This window comes from Micromys minutus, assembly GCF_963924665.1.
Source record: "Micromys minutus genome assembly, chromosome: 3".
NCBI lineage: Eukaryota > Metazoa > Chordata > Mammalia > Rodentia > Muridae > Micromys > Micromys minutus.
This window is the reverse complement of record NC_137972.1, coordinates 13,968,475-13,983,972: the sequence shown is the minus strand read 5'-3', so window position 1 is coordinate 13,983,972 and position 15,498 is coordinate 13,968,475. Positions and strand designations below refer to the sequence as shown.

At 46.3% G+C, this 15,498-nt stretch overlaps 1 protein-coding gene across 2 annotated transcripts in view; it reads left to right on the top strand.

Moving 5' to 3' along the window:
* Positions 1–11,222, top strand: part of ETV6 (ETS variant transcription factor 6) — a gene marked incomplete at its 5' end in the record, with an annotated part of 225,226 nt that extends 214,004 nt beyond the window's left edge. For both annotated transcript variants that reach the window (XM_080914293.1, XM_080914292.1), the window contains 3 exons: positions 5,246–5,388; positions 6,581–6,681; positions 10,720–11,222. In XM_080914293.1, the coding sequence (XP_080770419.1) occupies positions 5,246–5,388; positions 6,581–6,681; positions 10,720–10,825 (350 nt within the window). In that variant the 3' untranslated portion in view covers positions 10,826–11,222. The remainder of the gene's footprint in view (positions 1–5,245; positions 5,389–6,580; positions 6,682–10,719) is intronic.
* Positions 11,223–15,498: the final 4,276 nt, after the last annotated feature.

The window sequence follows — 15,498 nt, the reverse complement described above, 5'->3', positions numbered from 1 at the left end:
ACCAAGGTCTGATGAGCCCTGGGAAGGGATAGACCACCCACTCCGTCTGGAATGTTCTAAGCTGTTCTGACCTCTCTCACACGTTCTAGCAAAGGGGCTGTTCTGTTTTCAGTGTGAAATCAGAGAGCTCTAGAGAGGAGGAATGTTCTAGGTGGTGTTTAAAGAAAAAATGAAACAGCAGCAGCGCTGTGGCTCAGTGTACCTGCTAGCTCATATCCCACCAGAGGCTGCAGCTACCTGTAACAAAGCCTTCTGCTGTTGGCTGTGTCTCACTTGGTATGATGTGGAGTCCAGTGTCCGCTGTATAACTAGCCAATAGCAGGAAAGAGTCGGTTTGTTTGCGAGGCCTGTTTGTGGTTCCTGTCACCTGTCCCCTCTGCACCCTTCCCCAGCGTGCCACTGTGCACTCGTGGTTTCTGTTTTCCTCCACCACAGCAAAACACAGTTGCCCGTTGTATACACATGTCTGCATATAACACACAGCTAGCTGGCAGTGTTGGAGGTATAAGACTGTACTTCTGGGCATCAGCTGATGAGGCCCGGAGGAAGGAAAATGCCCGGATGGCAGAGGATCCCCTTTATGCTGTAAACTTGTGTTCCTATAAGCAGGGCACCCCAACTTTCATGCTCTTTGATATTTAGGCCAAAGAATTTCTTGTTGTGGGGACTTGTCCTGAGCAGCCTTAGCCAAGAGCACCTCCATCCACCCCTGTTGTTACAACTGGAAGTGTCCCCAGACATTGTCACACACCAGCTAGAATGGAAAAAAAAAAATCCCTGCTTGGCTCAGAACGATGGCTTTCGCAGGCTGGATGTTTATCTCTTACTGTACCTGCTCTGGTGCTGAACTTTCAGTAAACTTAGCAGTTTTGAGGTCGTCAATGTCAAAGGTGTAACCTATGGTACAGGCAGGGTTCATAGACCATCATTTAAAATTCTATTTGAGCAAGTAAAACAACATAAAACAACTTTCATAGAAACTTTCTATTCCCCGCCATTACACACTCCCTTTGTCTGTAATTTGACCCGCCTACTCAGAATCTTTAAAGATTGGTTTTGTCTAACAGGGATGGGGTTTTTTTTAGAAGCCATATTGGTTATGTGTGAATTGCCCATCTTTTTTATATTCTTTGTTCTGTGAGTTTATACAATAAGTCTCTAGTAGGAGACAGACGTGGGAGTGAAAATATTTCTCCCTAACCACAGGAAGGGATTTTTTTTTTTTTACAATGCTTCTTAGAGGCAGATAGCCAGGTACCTCACCCAGTAGGAAACAGGGAACTGTTCCTGCAGTTGGAAAGTAGCTTTATCTGAGATAATCCATTCCGTAAACTTCCTCTCTAAGAAGAGATGATCCAAGTGGTGAGCATTTCTTTGAAAGATTCAGATGTCCCTATAAGGAAGAAAAGACCCTTGTCCTAATTTCCTTTCCCTTTGCTCTGATAAAATACTCTGGCAAAAGCAGTTTAAAAGAAAGGGTTTATTCTGGCTCAGAAGTCAAGCTACAGTCCATCACGGTGAGGAAATCAAGGCAACAGGAGCCTGAAGTGGCTCTATCACATCTACAGTCAGAAAACAGAGAGGGATGAATACATTTTACTGCTCAGCTCTTTCTCCACTTAATGTAGTCTAGGAACCCGTCTAGGAAATAGCACCACCCACAGTGGGCAGGTCTTCCCAGTGTAGTAAACTAAGCCAAGACAACACACACACACACACACACACACATACACACACACACACACATACACACATTCCCAGAGCTGACAGTTAACACTCACAATCGTCTCCTTAGGAGAAACAAACTTAACGTTAACAAATAACTTGTGGTTTAAAAATAAAAAAACATGCATGTTCAGTTGCTTTATGGAAGGATGAACTTTGTTAATAGACTTTAGTCTAATTTATTTATCGAATTACAGCATTTTAATTATTGATCAAAGATCATTGCATCTATACTGACATGGCATCAGGCAAAGCTAGAAAATTCCAGAAAGTCTCTGATAATAGCATCCAAATGATCTAGAGAACAAGAGATTGTGCCTTTTAAAAAGAAAAATAAGTCAGATGGCTTACACTTCTGTAGAAAATAAGAGAGAACATGGCCGTGTGGTCAGACAGTGATTTTCATCATCTGGGCATAATTTTTAAAGAAACAGAGATCAATAGTGTTATAAAAGCCACTAACACTCTGAGCTTGAAGCAACTGCTTTTTACTATGAAATTCCCCTTGCTGCTTCCCTTAGCGGCTGAGTAATTCAGTGTATCTCGAATGTCAACGTTTTTATTACACAGCTAATGTTGGTTTGCTGGATTAAATGTCATTTAAAGTGATCAATTAGGAGCTTGTTTGGGGTTGCTTTCAAATTTATGAAAGGGGAAAAATGTCGCAATATACGAGTGTTCTCGAAGCTTCCAAGTACAGCCTGTTCTCCGGCAAGCCCTGTCCTGCATTCGGCATCCAGTGGGTATATCTGGAACCATATTTGAGGCCTCTGCAAAGTCCACCTGAAACCCCAGGGCTGGGTAACCCTTTATCTGAAGAAATAATCCAAGGGACACAGTATAGCTGGGATGTACATTAAAAGAGAGGACGGGGATGGAAAATCCCTGTGCAGATGCGATTAGAGATCAGGAGAGCCCTAAGTCTGAACTTTGCAGGGGGCCTGGAGCCCAGAGGACTTACCTTGTGTTAACCCTACTAAGATAACTACACTGGGGCCAGGCATAGAGGTGCTCATCTCTACACAGTACAGTGTGTAGCAGTTGAAGAGATGCCCAGCCTTGATTTCTGATTTTCAGATGCCTGTGCGTTTGCACTCATAGGCATATGTGCATGATTGTGACCACTCGGGCATGCAGAACAGGGGCCGTGTGCACGCCTTGTCTTCGCCACTGAACAGCATATTGTGCAAAAGTGCTTGGTTTGGGGAGATGTTTTCCAGTCCGGTGAGACTACAGAAAACTCTGTAGTGTACCTACCGTTTGATTGTGGCATCACAGCTGGACAAGAGAATCACGTCTCAGTTCTTGTCTTAGTCCATCCAGGGTCCTGAAACAGAATGCCATTAGGCGGCCTACACAACAGTGGAAACTAGCCAGATGCACTCGGAGGGTGAAGACAGGATTATCTGCCACCAGTTTGAGGCCAGCCTGGGCTACGTACTCAAACTCTGTCTATAAAACAGGAAGTACAGAAGAGGAGTGAGGAAAGACTGGGAGGAAGAGGAAAAAGAAGTAGGAAGGAAATGTCACCCCCGCTTCTGGAGACTCCAGGTTTGGAGGGCAGAGCACTAGTGTACACTTGAGGTCTCCTAGTGGATGTGCCCTCTCTTAGGTAGCATCTCCTTGCTGTGTTTTCACAGATATGTTAGGGAGCTCTTGCAGATACCTTTTATAAAGGCATTCATTGGGGCCGGGAAGCCAGTTAGGAGCAGTTGCTGTTTTTGCAAAGACCCCAAGTTCAGTTCCCAGCACTCATGTGGCAGCTCACAACTCTCTGCACCCCTGGTTCTGGGGAATCCAGCGCCCTCTTCTGGCCGCCATGGGATCCTGCATGCCTGTGGTACTCATTAATCACACAGGTATACACACATACATGTAAATACATAATGTGCACATTCAGTCATTGGTCTTCTGTTAGCAGTCATCTGTCTAGCCCCCCAGATCCCAGAAACATTCAGGGCGCAGCTGGAAAGGTCACTTTATACTCTTAAGCCAGGGGTCCACCTAGCATCTGCTGTACCCAGAAGGTGCATGTCTGCCTCTGCTTACCTATTGGTCTGGGCTAGAGGGCGAACCAGGTACCTTTACAGCACAGACCCAGAAGCCAGAGATTCCCAGTCAAAACTCTGGGCTGAGCCCTGTGCGGGACATGACTAAATCATGTATGAATGTTTGCTGTCTGACCACATAATCGGATGTCAGTTCCCCAAATGAGGAATGATATTCTTGCACGAAGTTCCTTTCCACCGTGATTCCATTATGATAAGGCAGCTTGAAAGGCCTCCGAAGAATGATTTAATGAGAACATCTGTATTTTTTAAAATGCTAGCCACAGTCCCCACAGCCAGCGTCACCAAGCCACATAGCTTTTAATTTCCCATCATTTTTCATTTCTTGCTGTTTTCTTTGTAGGCCCTGTCTTTCCACTAACCACTCAGCGTCTTCCACCGCCTGTAAAATAATCTTGAAACTCTAATCTTTTAACTTCTTATCCTACTGTTCTCATCAGAACTATGAGATTTTCTTTCTGGCCTCGGGGAATGAGTCAGTTGGTAAAGTGTTTGCACGGGGACCTGACAGTGACACACCCCCCCAGCACTCACATATGTATGTGAGTGTGTGTGTATCTGGGCCGTGTGTATCTGTAAACCCCTGTAAACACAGTTCTAGGGAGACAGAGGCAGGGGGATGCCTGGAGCTTGACAGCCAACCTGTCTAGATTCCTGTTCAGTGGGAGACTGTAAGTCCAAATAAATGAGAAATAGGTGGAGGGGCTGGAGAGAGAGCTCAGTGGGTGAGTGTTTGCTACGCAAACAAGACGACCCGAGTTTGAATCCCAAGCCGTGGTGTACAAGTCGGGTTAAATGCCGTGGAAAATGGCAGTGCACGGCCGCGATCCCGGAACTGGGGACGGTGGTGGATGTAGGTGGATCTATAGAGTGTGCTGGCCTGCCAGCTTAGCAAAATGGTGGACTACAGGTTCAGTGAGAGACCCCGTCTCAAGACAGTGAGGCAGGTAAAGGATGGTGCCAGTGTCTCCTCTAGCTTTTTAGTGTATATGGGTACCACACAGACACACAGACACACAGACACACACACACACACAGACACCACACACACACACAGAAAAAATTTAAAACTAGTAAGAGGGAAAATGATTTACAGAGACATTGATGTCAATCTCTGGCCTCCACAGTCTCCAAACACACACACACACACACACACACACACACACACACACATGACTACTTATTCATTTGCAGCTTGGTGCCTCATCCTTCAGATTGGGTGGCTCAACTTCAAGTTTTGTCATGACTTTGAACAAGTCTCCTCTGTCCTCATGTAGAGGTGACAGACGGCCTTGGTCAGCACCCAGCCTCCCAGGGTTAAAGGTCAGCAGGAGCTCACTGGCTCTCTCTGGACCCATCCCATCTGTGGAAATAAGACAAAGCTTTTGTCTGAATCTTGTGACTGCCTCCACGTGAATATATGCTCAACAGCACCTTGCTCTTCCCTGCAGACTGTAGGCTGCTTTGGGATTATGTCTATCAGTTGCTCTCCGACAGCCGGTACGAAAACTTCATCCGATGGGAGGACAAGGAATCCAAAATATTCCGGATAGTGGATCCCAACGGACTGGCTCGACTCTGGGGAAACCATAAGGTAAAACGGACAAGTATTTGTTGGGGAGCTGGTGCCAAAATACAGTCTTCACCCTTGAGCCGGAGGATGGTTGTCTCTCTGCCTCCAAATTCTGCCCATGATTCTTTGGGATATTTTTTTTTTCTCAGTGGGCAAACAATTAGCTAGCTACAAAGGAAGAAAATAATTAAAGATGCTTTTTTTTTTCCATGTGTTACCTCTGTCTGGGGCCCATTAACTCAGCAGAGCTCAGTGCGGTAGACTGATGATGAATGTTTCCCTCTGGCCACCCCCCTTGACCTGGATCTGCCACCCCTGTTGTCCTTCAAGACTGAGGAACACAGAAGTAGTGAGAACTATATGACTCACGGGGGACCTTTGGGAAGTGTTACTTCTGTCCTCACCAGTTGGAAACCCCCCTTTTCACAGAAGTCCATTTCTGCATGGAAAATATGTTCTGATTATAAAACACCCCCTTTTACAAGCAAGGGGTGCAAGAAGTCTGCCCCCACAGATTTCCAAAGGAGGAAGAGGAAGTGGAATTCAAAACACAGTCCTTTATAGTAAGGAAAGCAGTTCAAATGTACAGATATAAAAAGGAGATAATTGGGACCCAGGCCAGTGCACATATAAGGAGATTAGAACCAAGCTGGGGACGCCGAGCAGGCACGGTGGAGCCTCAGGCCTCCTAAGAAGGCAGCCTGAGCTCTTTCCCAATTGAGAAAGACCGGTCAAAGGCCACAGACAAATATGTCAAGGCCCGATAAACAGATAACTGGGGGACCTTCTGTGCACTCCCCATTAAAAGCAATGACAGACTAACGTATAATAGTCATTGCACCCCAAAATTTATGTGAACCAGACCATAAAGGCCTCCCACCTGAGATAGAAGCCCAGAGCAGTCTGGGGAAGGAAGAAAGGTAGTTGCAGTAGGGTGGGCTGGGTTAGTTTGTCCGTCCGGCCCTGACTAGTGCAGTTCAGTTTAGGAGGAGACCTTGGTGACAGTAGCTGTGAGGGCCGACCATAGAAGGAAGGTCCCTAGAAGGGAGCAGACCAGAAAGTAGATGGAGTCCCCAGGTTGACGAGGCTGTGTGAAGCCATTCACCAGCCTTTATTTTAATGGCTGCCTGGTACCGTTTCTGAAGTTTATTTCATTGTGTCTTTATGCTTTTTTTTTTTTCTCTCTCTCTCTCTTCCTCCTTTGAACAAACAGAACAGAACAAACATGACCTATGAGAAAATGTCCAGAGCCCTGCGCCATTACTACAAACTAAACATTATCAGGAAGGAGCCAGGACAAAGGCTTTTGTTCAGGTATCACTTCCTCTTTTCCCTTTCCTTCTTTTGGGAGGACATTATTTTCTTTACAGAAGAGGGAGGGGGGAGGCCCCAGGAGATCTGACATGTCGATCTGAGCCCCAGATCCAGGGTTGCAATTGGATTGGAAAGTTGGTTGGAAACTGGATGCTGTTTTGTTAGGACTTAAGGGGGAAACATCATTCTTTTTACTGAAGTGTGTCCTGTATGAAAGCCAAAGCTAAATGCAATCTGACTCATCTTTAAAATAACATAGTGGTCAAGTAGCATTATCTGACATTGATGTCCGGAGCAATCAGGATAACTATTGTCAACAGCCAAGTGAAGAACTAAGCTGGGACTTCCAGGTCACCGAACCTGGAAGCTGCTTTGTCAAGCTTCAAGTCACCATCCACAGTAAGTCACCATGTGGGTGTAATTGGTCAACAACAGCCACTTTCTTAATGACATAGAGAATACAGTATCACAGAGTTGGGCATAACCAAGCTATAGCTCATCCAAGAGTGACCATTAATTCATAAGGATGTGGCTCCATTTATATGTATACATGTGTGTGCACATGCATGTGGAGGCCAGAGGTCAACCTCTGATGTCACTTCTCAGGTCCTGTCTACCTTGCTTTTTGAGATTGGGTCTCTCTGGCTTAGGACTGGCTAAGAAGCTCCAGGGATCTGCCTGTCCCCTTCTGAGTGGATGGGAACGAAACTCATGCATGGCCAGCACTTTACCAACTGAGCCCCTTGTATTGTATGTCTTACAAACACGTGACAGTTAGAAAACTGGGAGCCGCTGAGGCTGGGATCCCTCCCTCCTTCCCATTTCTCCATAGCGAATGTCTCCAGCTGTATCATCTGCCGTGGAAACTGTGATTTCTGGAATTAGAGAAGAAGGATCTGTAGGTTTAATGAGGGTGGCACAGGTGGAGCCCTAACACCATCGGACACTGAAGTGACAGGAGGGAGCCAGATTGCACGTAGGACTTCAGGTTATAGGTTTTGACATATTTAGGACAAAAAGTGCAGCAGCTGGGGCTGGAAATGTGCATTTAGAGTCCACATCTGTGTAGGGGTGGGAAAATGCCACTGTGGGTGAGGAGCTGTGGTGACTGTTCACTGGGAGAGCACAGAAGGCACACTAGCACTGAGATGGGTGGTAATGTACAACCGTCCACGGTTGATCTTCAAAAGGACCAGAAAACGCATGAAAACATGGCCGTGGAATAAGCAAATACAGATGAGCCTCCCCTGCCTCCGGCTCTGATCACACCGTTTCCTCCTCCTTCACCCCAAACTTTCAGCTCCCCATTCTTCTATCCTAGATCACGAGACTCCCCACCTTCAACCTTGTGGGCCACCTCAGTGCTTATTCTTAAGTGTGACCATGAAACCCCTCATGGAATTTGTAATACTACATTAACACTCCACATGTGTTTCCTGCAAGGCCGGCCTTCCTGGCTGAGAAACTCTACTGAGAAATCTCTGTTCTCCTCGGCTGACCACCATTGTCCAAAGTAACCTTGAAGTTGGACCCATATTTGATTCTTTCTGTATCCAAGTTCGGTACTGGGATGTACCACCTACTGGCTCAGCAACACTGTCCCTGTCTAGTTGTGTGTCGCAGGCCTGGAGCCTGGCAGGGCATTTCCCAGGCTTTGTAACCAGCCTGCATGGAGGTGAAGTCCGTGACCAGCACATTCGTGGAATGTGTAGGACAGACATTATATCCCTTACTTTCTCACATACCTACCCCCTCAGGCCGCCTCAGGTCCTTCATGAGGTCCTCCACAGCTGCTCAGTCACACAGGCATCCTCTCCCCGCATCTCCTGAGAACCCTTTGTCCTCATGTACAGCATAACTTCCATTTTTTAATGGTATGTGTGGAGATGGTGAGACAGCTCAGCAGGTAAGAGTGAGTCTTGCTTTGGCAGAAGTCCAGGTTCAGTTCCCAGAAGCTACAGGATGGTTCATAATCATCTGTAACTCCAGTACCGGGGTATCCGATACCCTCTTCTGGCCTCTTCAGGCTCCTGCATACACGTGGCTCACAGAAACTCAATGCAGGACGTATACATAAACTAAACTAAGTCTTTAAGACATCTGCAGTAATTGTGACTAGTATAGTTCGTCTTCCTCGACACAACCGCATCGTAAGCTCCTAGGAGGTAGAGACCTCTGATCTATTTAATTTTGTATATGCTTCAGGGGGGATTTCAGTAAATGTTTCATGACCAGTTGGCCTAGTGTGGAATTTCAGGCTTACCACAGCAAAGGAGTCTGAAGCAAGGGTCAGTTTTGACCCGGGAGGAGCCTTAGCTTTAAATAATGAGGAAGACGTTTTATCGAAAAGACAGCAGTAGAACACAGACAAAAACAGCTGTGACCTGGACTCCAACAGTCGTGAGCAGACATGTCAGTAGACACTGTTCACCAGTGTGCAGCTTTGAGGAAGAGATTAGCCTTTTCCTAGGAAAAAAACTGTTAGAAGCCAAACTATACAAATGGCATTTGTGTGTGTGCATACGCATGTATACACACAAACACACACAGAGAGAGAGAGAGAGAGAGAGAGAGAGAGAGAGAGAGAGAGAGAGAGAGAGAGACTAGGTTTGTAATCTAGTGTAGTGATGGGACATGTGGTAGTTAGACTACAGTGTGGACTGGTGCTGGTAAGCACCTCTTGATGATAACGCAAAACAGGAGAGAGCACTGGAAGGCGTCCAGAAGGTTTCAGGTCAGAACAACGCTAAAAGTTTGCAAAAAAGAAAAAATAATGTTCTGTAAGGGCTAGCCACAGAAGCAATGGTTAAACGGAAGTGGGCAGCAGAAAGTGTTTTTTTGGGAGCTTTGGCAAATAGGTCAAAGACTGCATCTCAGACTCCGCAGAATGATGAGAGAAAAGGGGTCTTTGAAGGTAGTTGATCAGTATGGGCCAGAGCATAGGAAAAGGGAAAAGTACAGACAGAGTGAAGTCTGAAGAAAGCTCAGCCTCCCTCCCTTTCCCCCCATCCAACCACCACACCATCCAACTGCCACCTCACCCCAACCTCACTGGACCGCCACCGCACTCCCCACCCGACCGTCACCCCACTTTACCCCCATCCCACCATACTCCTTGTCAGAGAAGACAAGGCATTTGCAACCAGGCTTCCCACCTGCACGTAGAAATAATGGTCAGAACATGTCACTGGTGCTATTCCAAGTGACACAGTGATCAAGAATGTGACGCTTGCTGTACACTTCAGCTGCAAAGGAAGGACATGCAGTCATTTCTATCAGTTCAGGTAGATGAGTGGAAACAAGAGGATTCTTCCTGCTTTACTAATTTCCCAGAAGCTTCCCTCCCTTACCTGCCTGTTGATCAAAAGTGACCACTCAACATCAAAAGTATCCTTTGAGTTAAACTCGAGTTTTGAATGCTAATATCTGGGCTCTCAGATTGGAATGGAAGTAGATGTAGGACTCTTGTGGGTCTCTGTAAAAAAGTCTTAACTCTTGGGGTTGAGGAGAAGGGCAAGAGTGCTTGCTGCACAAGTGTGAGGACCTGAGTTCAAATCTCCAGCACTCTTATAAAAAGCCATGTGAGAATAGGTGCCCAATTTCCGTGTACGTTGCCCTAAGGGTTGGAGTGGAGAGCTTGCAGTAACTATAATCCCGGCTATGTGGAGAATAGAGACAGGTGGGCCATGGGGGCTTGCTGACCATCAGCCTAGTTCCAGCTACTATCTCCTGAGACTAAAGCAGGACGTGATAGAATGGTATGCTCTATGAGTCCCCATATGGTGCGTCCACATGTGTGTATATGCACCACACACACGGTCTTTAAACTGAGAAACACAGACAGCTAAAAACAAATACCTGGGTTCCTTTATCCGATCTAGCAGTAAGACACTCCTAGCACCGAAACCCATCGTCCTCCTCATGCCTAGGTTCAGTAGGTTCCCAGTTTCCATGTCAGTTGCTCTAAGGGTTGGAGTGACGAAGGAGGACATTTTTTGAAAACAGGTTTTTTTGACTCTTTTATTTCCTGCTCCTAAGGTTCATGAAAACCCCGGATGAGATCATGAGCGGCCGGACAGACCGTCTAGAACACCTTGAGTCTCAGGAGCTGGATGAACAAGTGTACCAAGAGGATGAATGTTAAGGAAACCTACCACAGCCTCACCGGTGGGCTGGCCATGACGAAACCTGCCCACAGGGACCTCGGGAGGCATGATGAAGCTAGGGATGGCTTAAAAGGAAGAGACCCAGGAATAGCAGGAACACTTCTCCTGCAGATCAAGAGGGACCCAGAGCACCTTAGACAAGCCACCCAGCAATAGCAGGGCTGGAATTCTGGCGGAGGGCACAAGCCTGAGACACGTGTCACGTTTGCTTCTCCTTCGGGTCTCTTGTCTGCAAAGCCTCACCCTCACCCTGCACCTGCTGTTAGTCTCATGGTGTTTCTGGTTTTGTTTTTGTTCTTGTTTTGTTTTTTAAGAACATGCAGTTTGACTATTCACCGTTCATACAGGGAAGACATCACGTGTTGTTTTCCTATGGAAATATATCTATTATATATATTATTAATTTTTTTTTTGTTGTTGTTGCGAATCTCACCAAGTACGGCCAGCTCAGCTGGTCAGGAAAGAGGAAAACTTGCAGAAGGGATCAGGTTCCTCTTTTTCCTCCCACATAGATCTGGTTTGTCTGGTCCAAGTCAGGTCTTGGATGAGGAAAGGAAAACAAAATGAGGGAGATACTTTCCAAAAATAAAAAAGAAGAGTTCTATCTCCATCTCCCTCCGCCCCATCTCACTCACCCCTCTTCTCCTGAACCCCCTTCATCTATCTCCCCTTCTCTGCCCGCTGTTCCACTTCACAGACCTGTCATCACAACGAGCCTCACTAGCACCTAAACATTGACCCGACTGCTCTGTGACACCCATCTGAGGGAGGCCAGACACCCCCCAAATGCTGCTGTATTTTAGAAAAAAATGTGGGAGGACCGGCATAAGATAGGACGGAGGGTAGCCACAGGATCTGCAAGGCCCTGGCACTTTGGGGTTGTCCTGAAAGTGCTGCACATTGAGAAACTATGAGAAGACCACACAGGCCTGGCAGTCCAGGAGCTGCAATGAGAGCAGGCCATCATGCCTTTGTAGGATTGCCACCACCCCCAACCCCACACTCCAAGCCCGAGCCTTCTCTTTGCAGGACCTCACTGAACGTAGAACACACATAAGGGAGGGTCCTGGAATTCAGTCTCAGGCAAAACCAGAGCAGGCAGGAAATTCCTCAGATTCATGCTTTTTTTTTTTTTTTTTTTTCTTCCCCTCCTGTCATGGCTGTATTTCAAGAGGACATATCTGTGGCTCTTTTTTCACCTCCACATAAAGGTCAGTAGCATCAGCCAAGATGAGGATAATGCTAAGCCTTAGGCAGAGATTTTTAGATAACTGTTTCCGTGGAGTTTTTCCTTCTTTTCTTTCTCTCTCTCTCTCTCTCTCTCTCTCTCTCTCTCTCTCTCTCTCTCTCTCTTTTTTTTTTTTTTTTTTTTTTTTTTTTAAGACAGGGTTTTTCTGTGTATCCCTGGAACTCACTCTGTAGACCAGGCTAGAACTCAGAGATCTACCTGCCTCTGCCTCCCAGGCAATGAGATTAAAAGCGTGCACCCCCCCCCATGCCTGTTTTTTTTTTCCCCTTCTCTAAGTCATCTAAATGGACTCTGAAGCTGTCTGTTTTAAACCCCAGATAATGAAGCCTGCCCCTTTCGTGGTCTTCCACACCAGGGAGTGGGCCTCTTCCAGTCCTCCTGGGTGCTTGACCAGAAGCAGGATACAGGTGAAGCTCACAGACCAGGCTACCCTGCAACTGTTCCTACGTGGGGCCCAGAGAGGCTAGGGGTGCCTGGGTATGCCATTCACCTGACACCAGCTCAGACAGACTGTGGTTCGCAGACACTGGAACTGAGTTAATTGGACTTTTTTAGTCATGCTGTGACTCCCCCATCTGCCTTTGAAGAGGTCAGCAACCTTCCGGGTGAGAGGTTTGGTCTTAGTATTCATGGCTGATGATGAGAGTCACATGCTACTTGTTCCTTGGAAGCATGTCAGGGGATATTTTTATTTTTGCCTCTAAAATGGCTGGTACCTAATATCCAACGGGGAGATTAAGCCAAATACTTGTGCTGTATGAGCCACTGGGTTGAAGAGCAAAAGAGGAAGTGTGGCCTTTTTGGTTTTGTCCTTTGCGTGAATATGAAATATGAAATGAGAAACTAGAACACTTCGTCCTGGCCACTTTGCCCGTGCATAGAACTTAGTCTCTTTAACTGCCCAAAGAGTCTTCCAGATGAACTGTGGAAGGAAATTCCTCTGTTCCCTAAGGAGTCTTGGACGACAGCTTTAGCCGCTTACGTTAGAAATGCTCATGGCAATGAGGTCTTTATTTTGTACCCGGTGTTACCGGGGGTGATGTCTTTGGTTCTCTTAATTGCAAAAGTCCTCCTTTATCTTTAGGAGAGAAAATATGGCCGGTGCTGTCACCAGGACTGCATGCTCTCGGGCTGCAGACTCAAGGGGTTCAGATTCAGCCAATCAGACCTTGGAGGGAATACCACTGTGGGAGTTCTGTTGTTTTTTTTTTTTTTTTTTTTTTTTTTTTTTTTTTTTTTTTTTTGTTAGTTTGTTTGGTTTTTTTTGTGGTTTTTGTTGTTTTTGTTTTTCTCATCCACCATGATCTTCTAGCTCAACATTAAGTTCAAGGGGTGATGGAAGGAATCTCAAAGATCCTTTAGTTGCCGTTTTCTGCAGCCATCGAGGGTTGGGTCAGGAGAAGAATTTGCCATGTAGGGGATGGGCATTGCCACCTAGGTCCTGGAATTCTCTGTCCTGAGTCCCTGACTGGACTGTCGTCAGGTCTCCTTCAGCAGAAAACAGCGGTAGCTGCTCAGATGTTGACAGCAGCTTCTCTCCAATAATTTTGATCTAAGGCGACTTGGTGTCACCTGAAGTCAGGGTCGCCAATGTTCCATATCTTTTTTGGCAAAGAGAACGGTCCTCATAAGAAAAGAACAAAACAGGCTTCTTTCCTAGTATATTCAGGGCCCTCTGATCCGGCATCTTTTTACACTAATACCTTGTCCAGATAAGAATGTCACTTGAGCTGACTTTAGATGGCTATGAGGAACCCCGGGAATGACCGAGTGGCCACTCTGCCTTTTCACACTCTTCAGCATCCAACCACAAACACAGTTTGGCACACTCACTGTTGTTGGCAGGGGACAACCTGAGAGAGGTTGTGTCACTTTCCCAGGGAGCAGAGATGAGGATCAGGATCCAGCCGGTCTGCACTCGCCAGCAGGATAAGTGTTCAGAGTGCAGTTAGAAATTATCCTGGTTTAAAACTCCATTTGATCTATCCCCAGCAAAGAAACTAAAGATGCCCAGGGTGGTTTTCACTGACAACCCAGTCACTCGGTGCTAGTTAGAGCTGCTGTGTGTTCTCAGCCTGCTCCACTTCTCAACAGGAACCTAAATTGGACGGCATAAGAAATCCGGTGGGGCAGGGGCACAGACGGACTTCCCGGAAGCCTGCCTGTCAACAAGGCACACGGGACTAACTCAGTGTTCTTTTTGCCCCGTCCCACATCAACACTAAACAACTTCAATACCCCTGACTCTTTGACCCTCACAGGTGAACACTCTTCTGAAGACTTCTGTTTGTGACTGCACCCACCTGCAAGCCAGATGAATCTAGAATGAATTTTTGTTGTTGTTGTTGTTGTTTAGTTTCTAATCTCTTGTTTATGAGGTGTGGGGTTTATAAGGGACTGAATCAAATGAATGTAACGAAAAAAAGAAAACAAAAAAACAAAAACAAAAACAAAAAAAAATGCCTTTTCTCAGGGCCAGTGAGTTGCAAATAATTTTTAAAGAAAAACCTATAATTACATCATCTCAATAAATTTTTTTATAAAAAGAAAAGAAAATAAAGTTCCAAGTCTCTGTTTTTCATAATATGAAATGGAGTCAGACAGGCAAGGAACTCTGATGATGTAGATCCTGTCTACTCAATTATAAAATAAAGTGCAGTTCCAGATTCTCCTGGCAGGAAGCCGCTGTTACCCAGCGTTCTGTGGGCAAGCTTTAGACAAGAGGCCCCAGGAAGGTCACAGCAGATCACGCTACTCTGAGCTGCTGCCACAGGTGAGAAATCTGTCTAAAGGAACTCCAGTCAGAGATGCCAAGGATGTACCAGGTTAGTAAGCACTCAGGTGATGCCAGGGATTGAGTTACCATGGTTGAGTCTGCTCCTGGAAGGTGTCAAAGACATAAATCCTGAGGGTAGCACTTGGAGCCCAGTTGCCCACCATAGTCTATTCTATACTCAATGTCTCTGGCACACTGGTCTCTGCCATTAACCAGAGGGCAACTGAAATTTCAGACTCAGCACAGCAGGCTATGCCAATGCATAGCTATAAACCCAGCACAGGGAAGGTGGTGGAAGAAGAAAACCAGGAACTCAAGGTCAGCCTCAGCTAATAGCAAGTTTGAAGCCAGCCTGGGTCTCGTGAGGTCTTATCTCAGAGAAACGGACTTAAAAATCAAACACAGTAGCCGCCACCAGTGTTAGGTAGAGCTTCAGAATGTGTGAAAGGAACCAAATGGCAGGTTTTGGAACTCTGGAGTCTAAAACTGACCACAGAATATGTTAGATCGCTCCTCCTTCACACAGTCTGGGGGTATCGCTGGGCTGGATTGCTAACTTGGCCTTTATATCATCGGAGTACTCGATCAAGTAAAGTTTAGGAGGCAATTTTTGGGGGGCCAAGGTG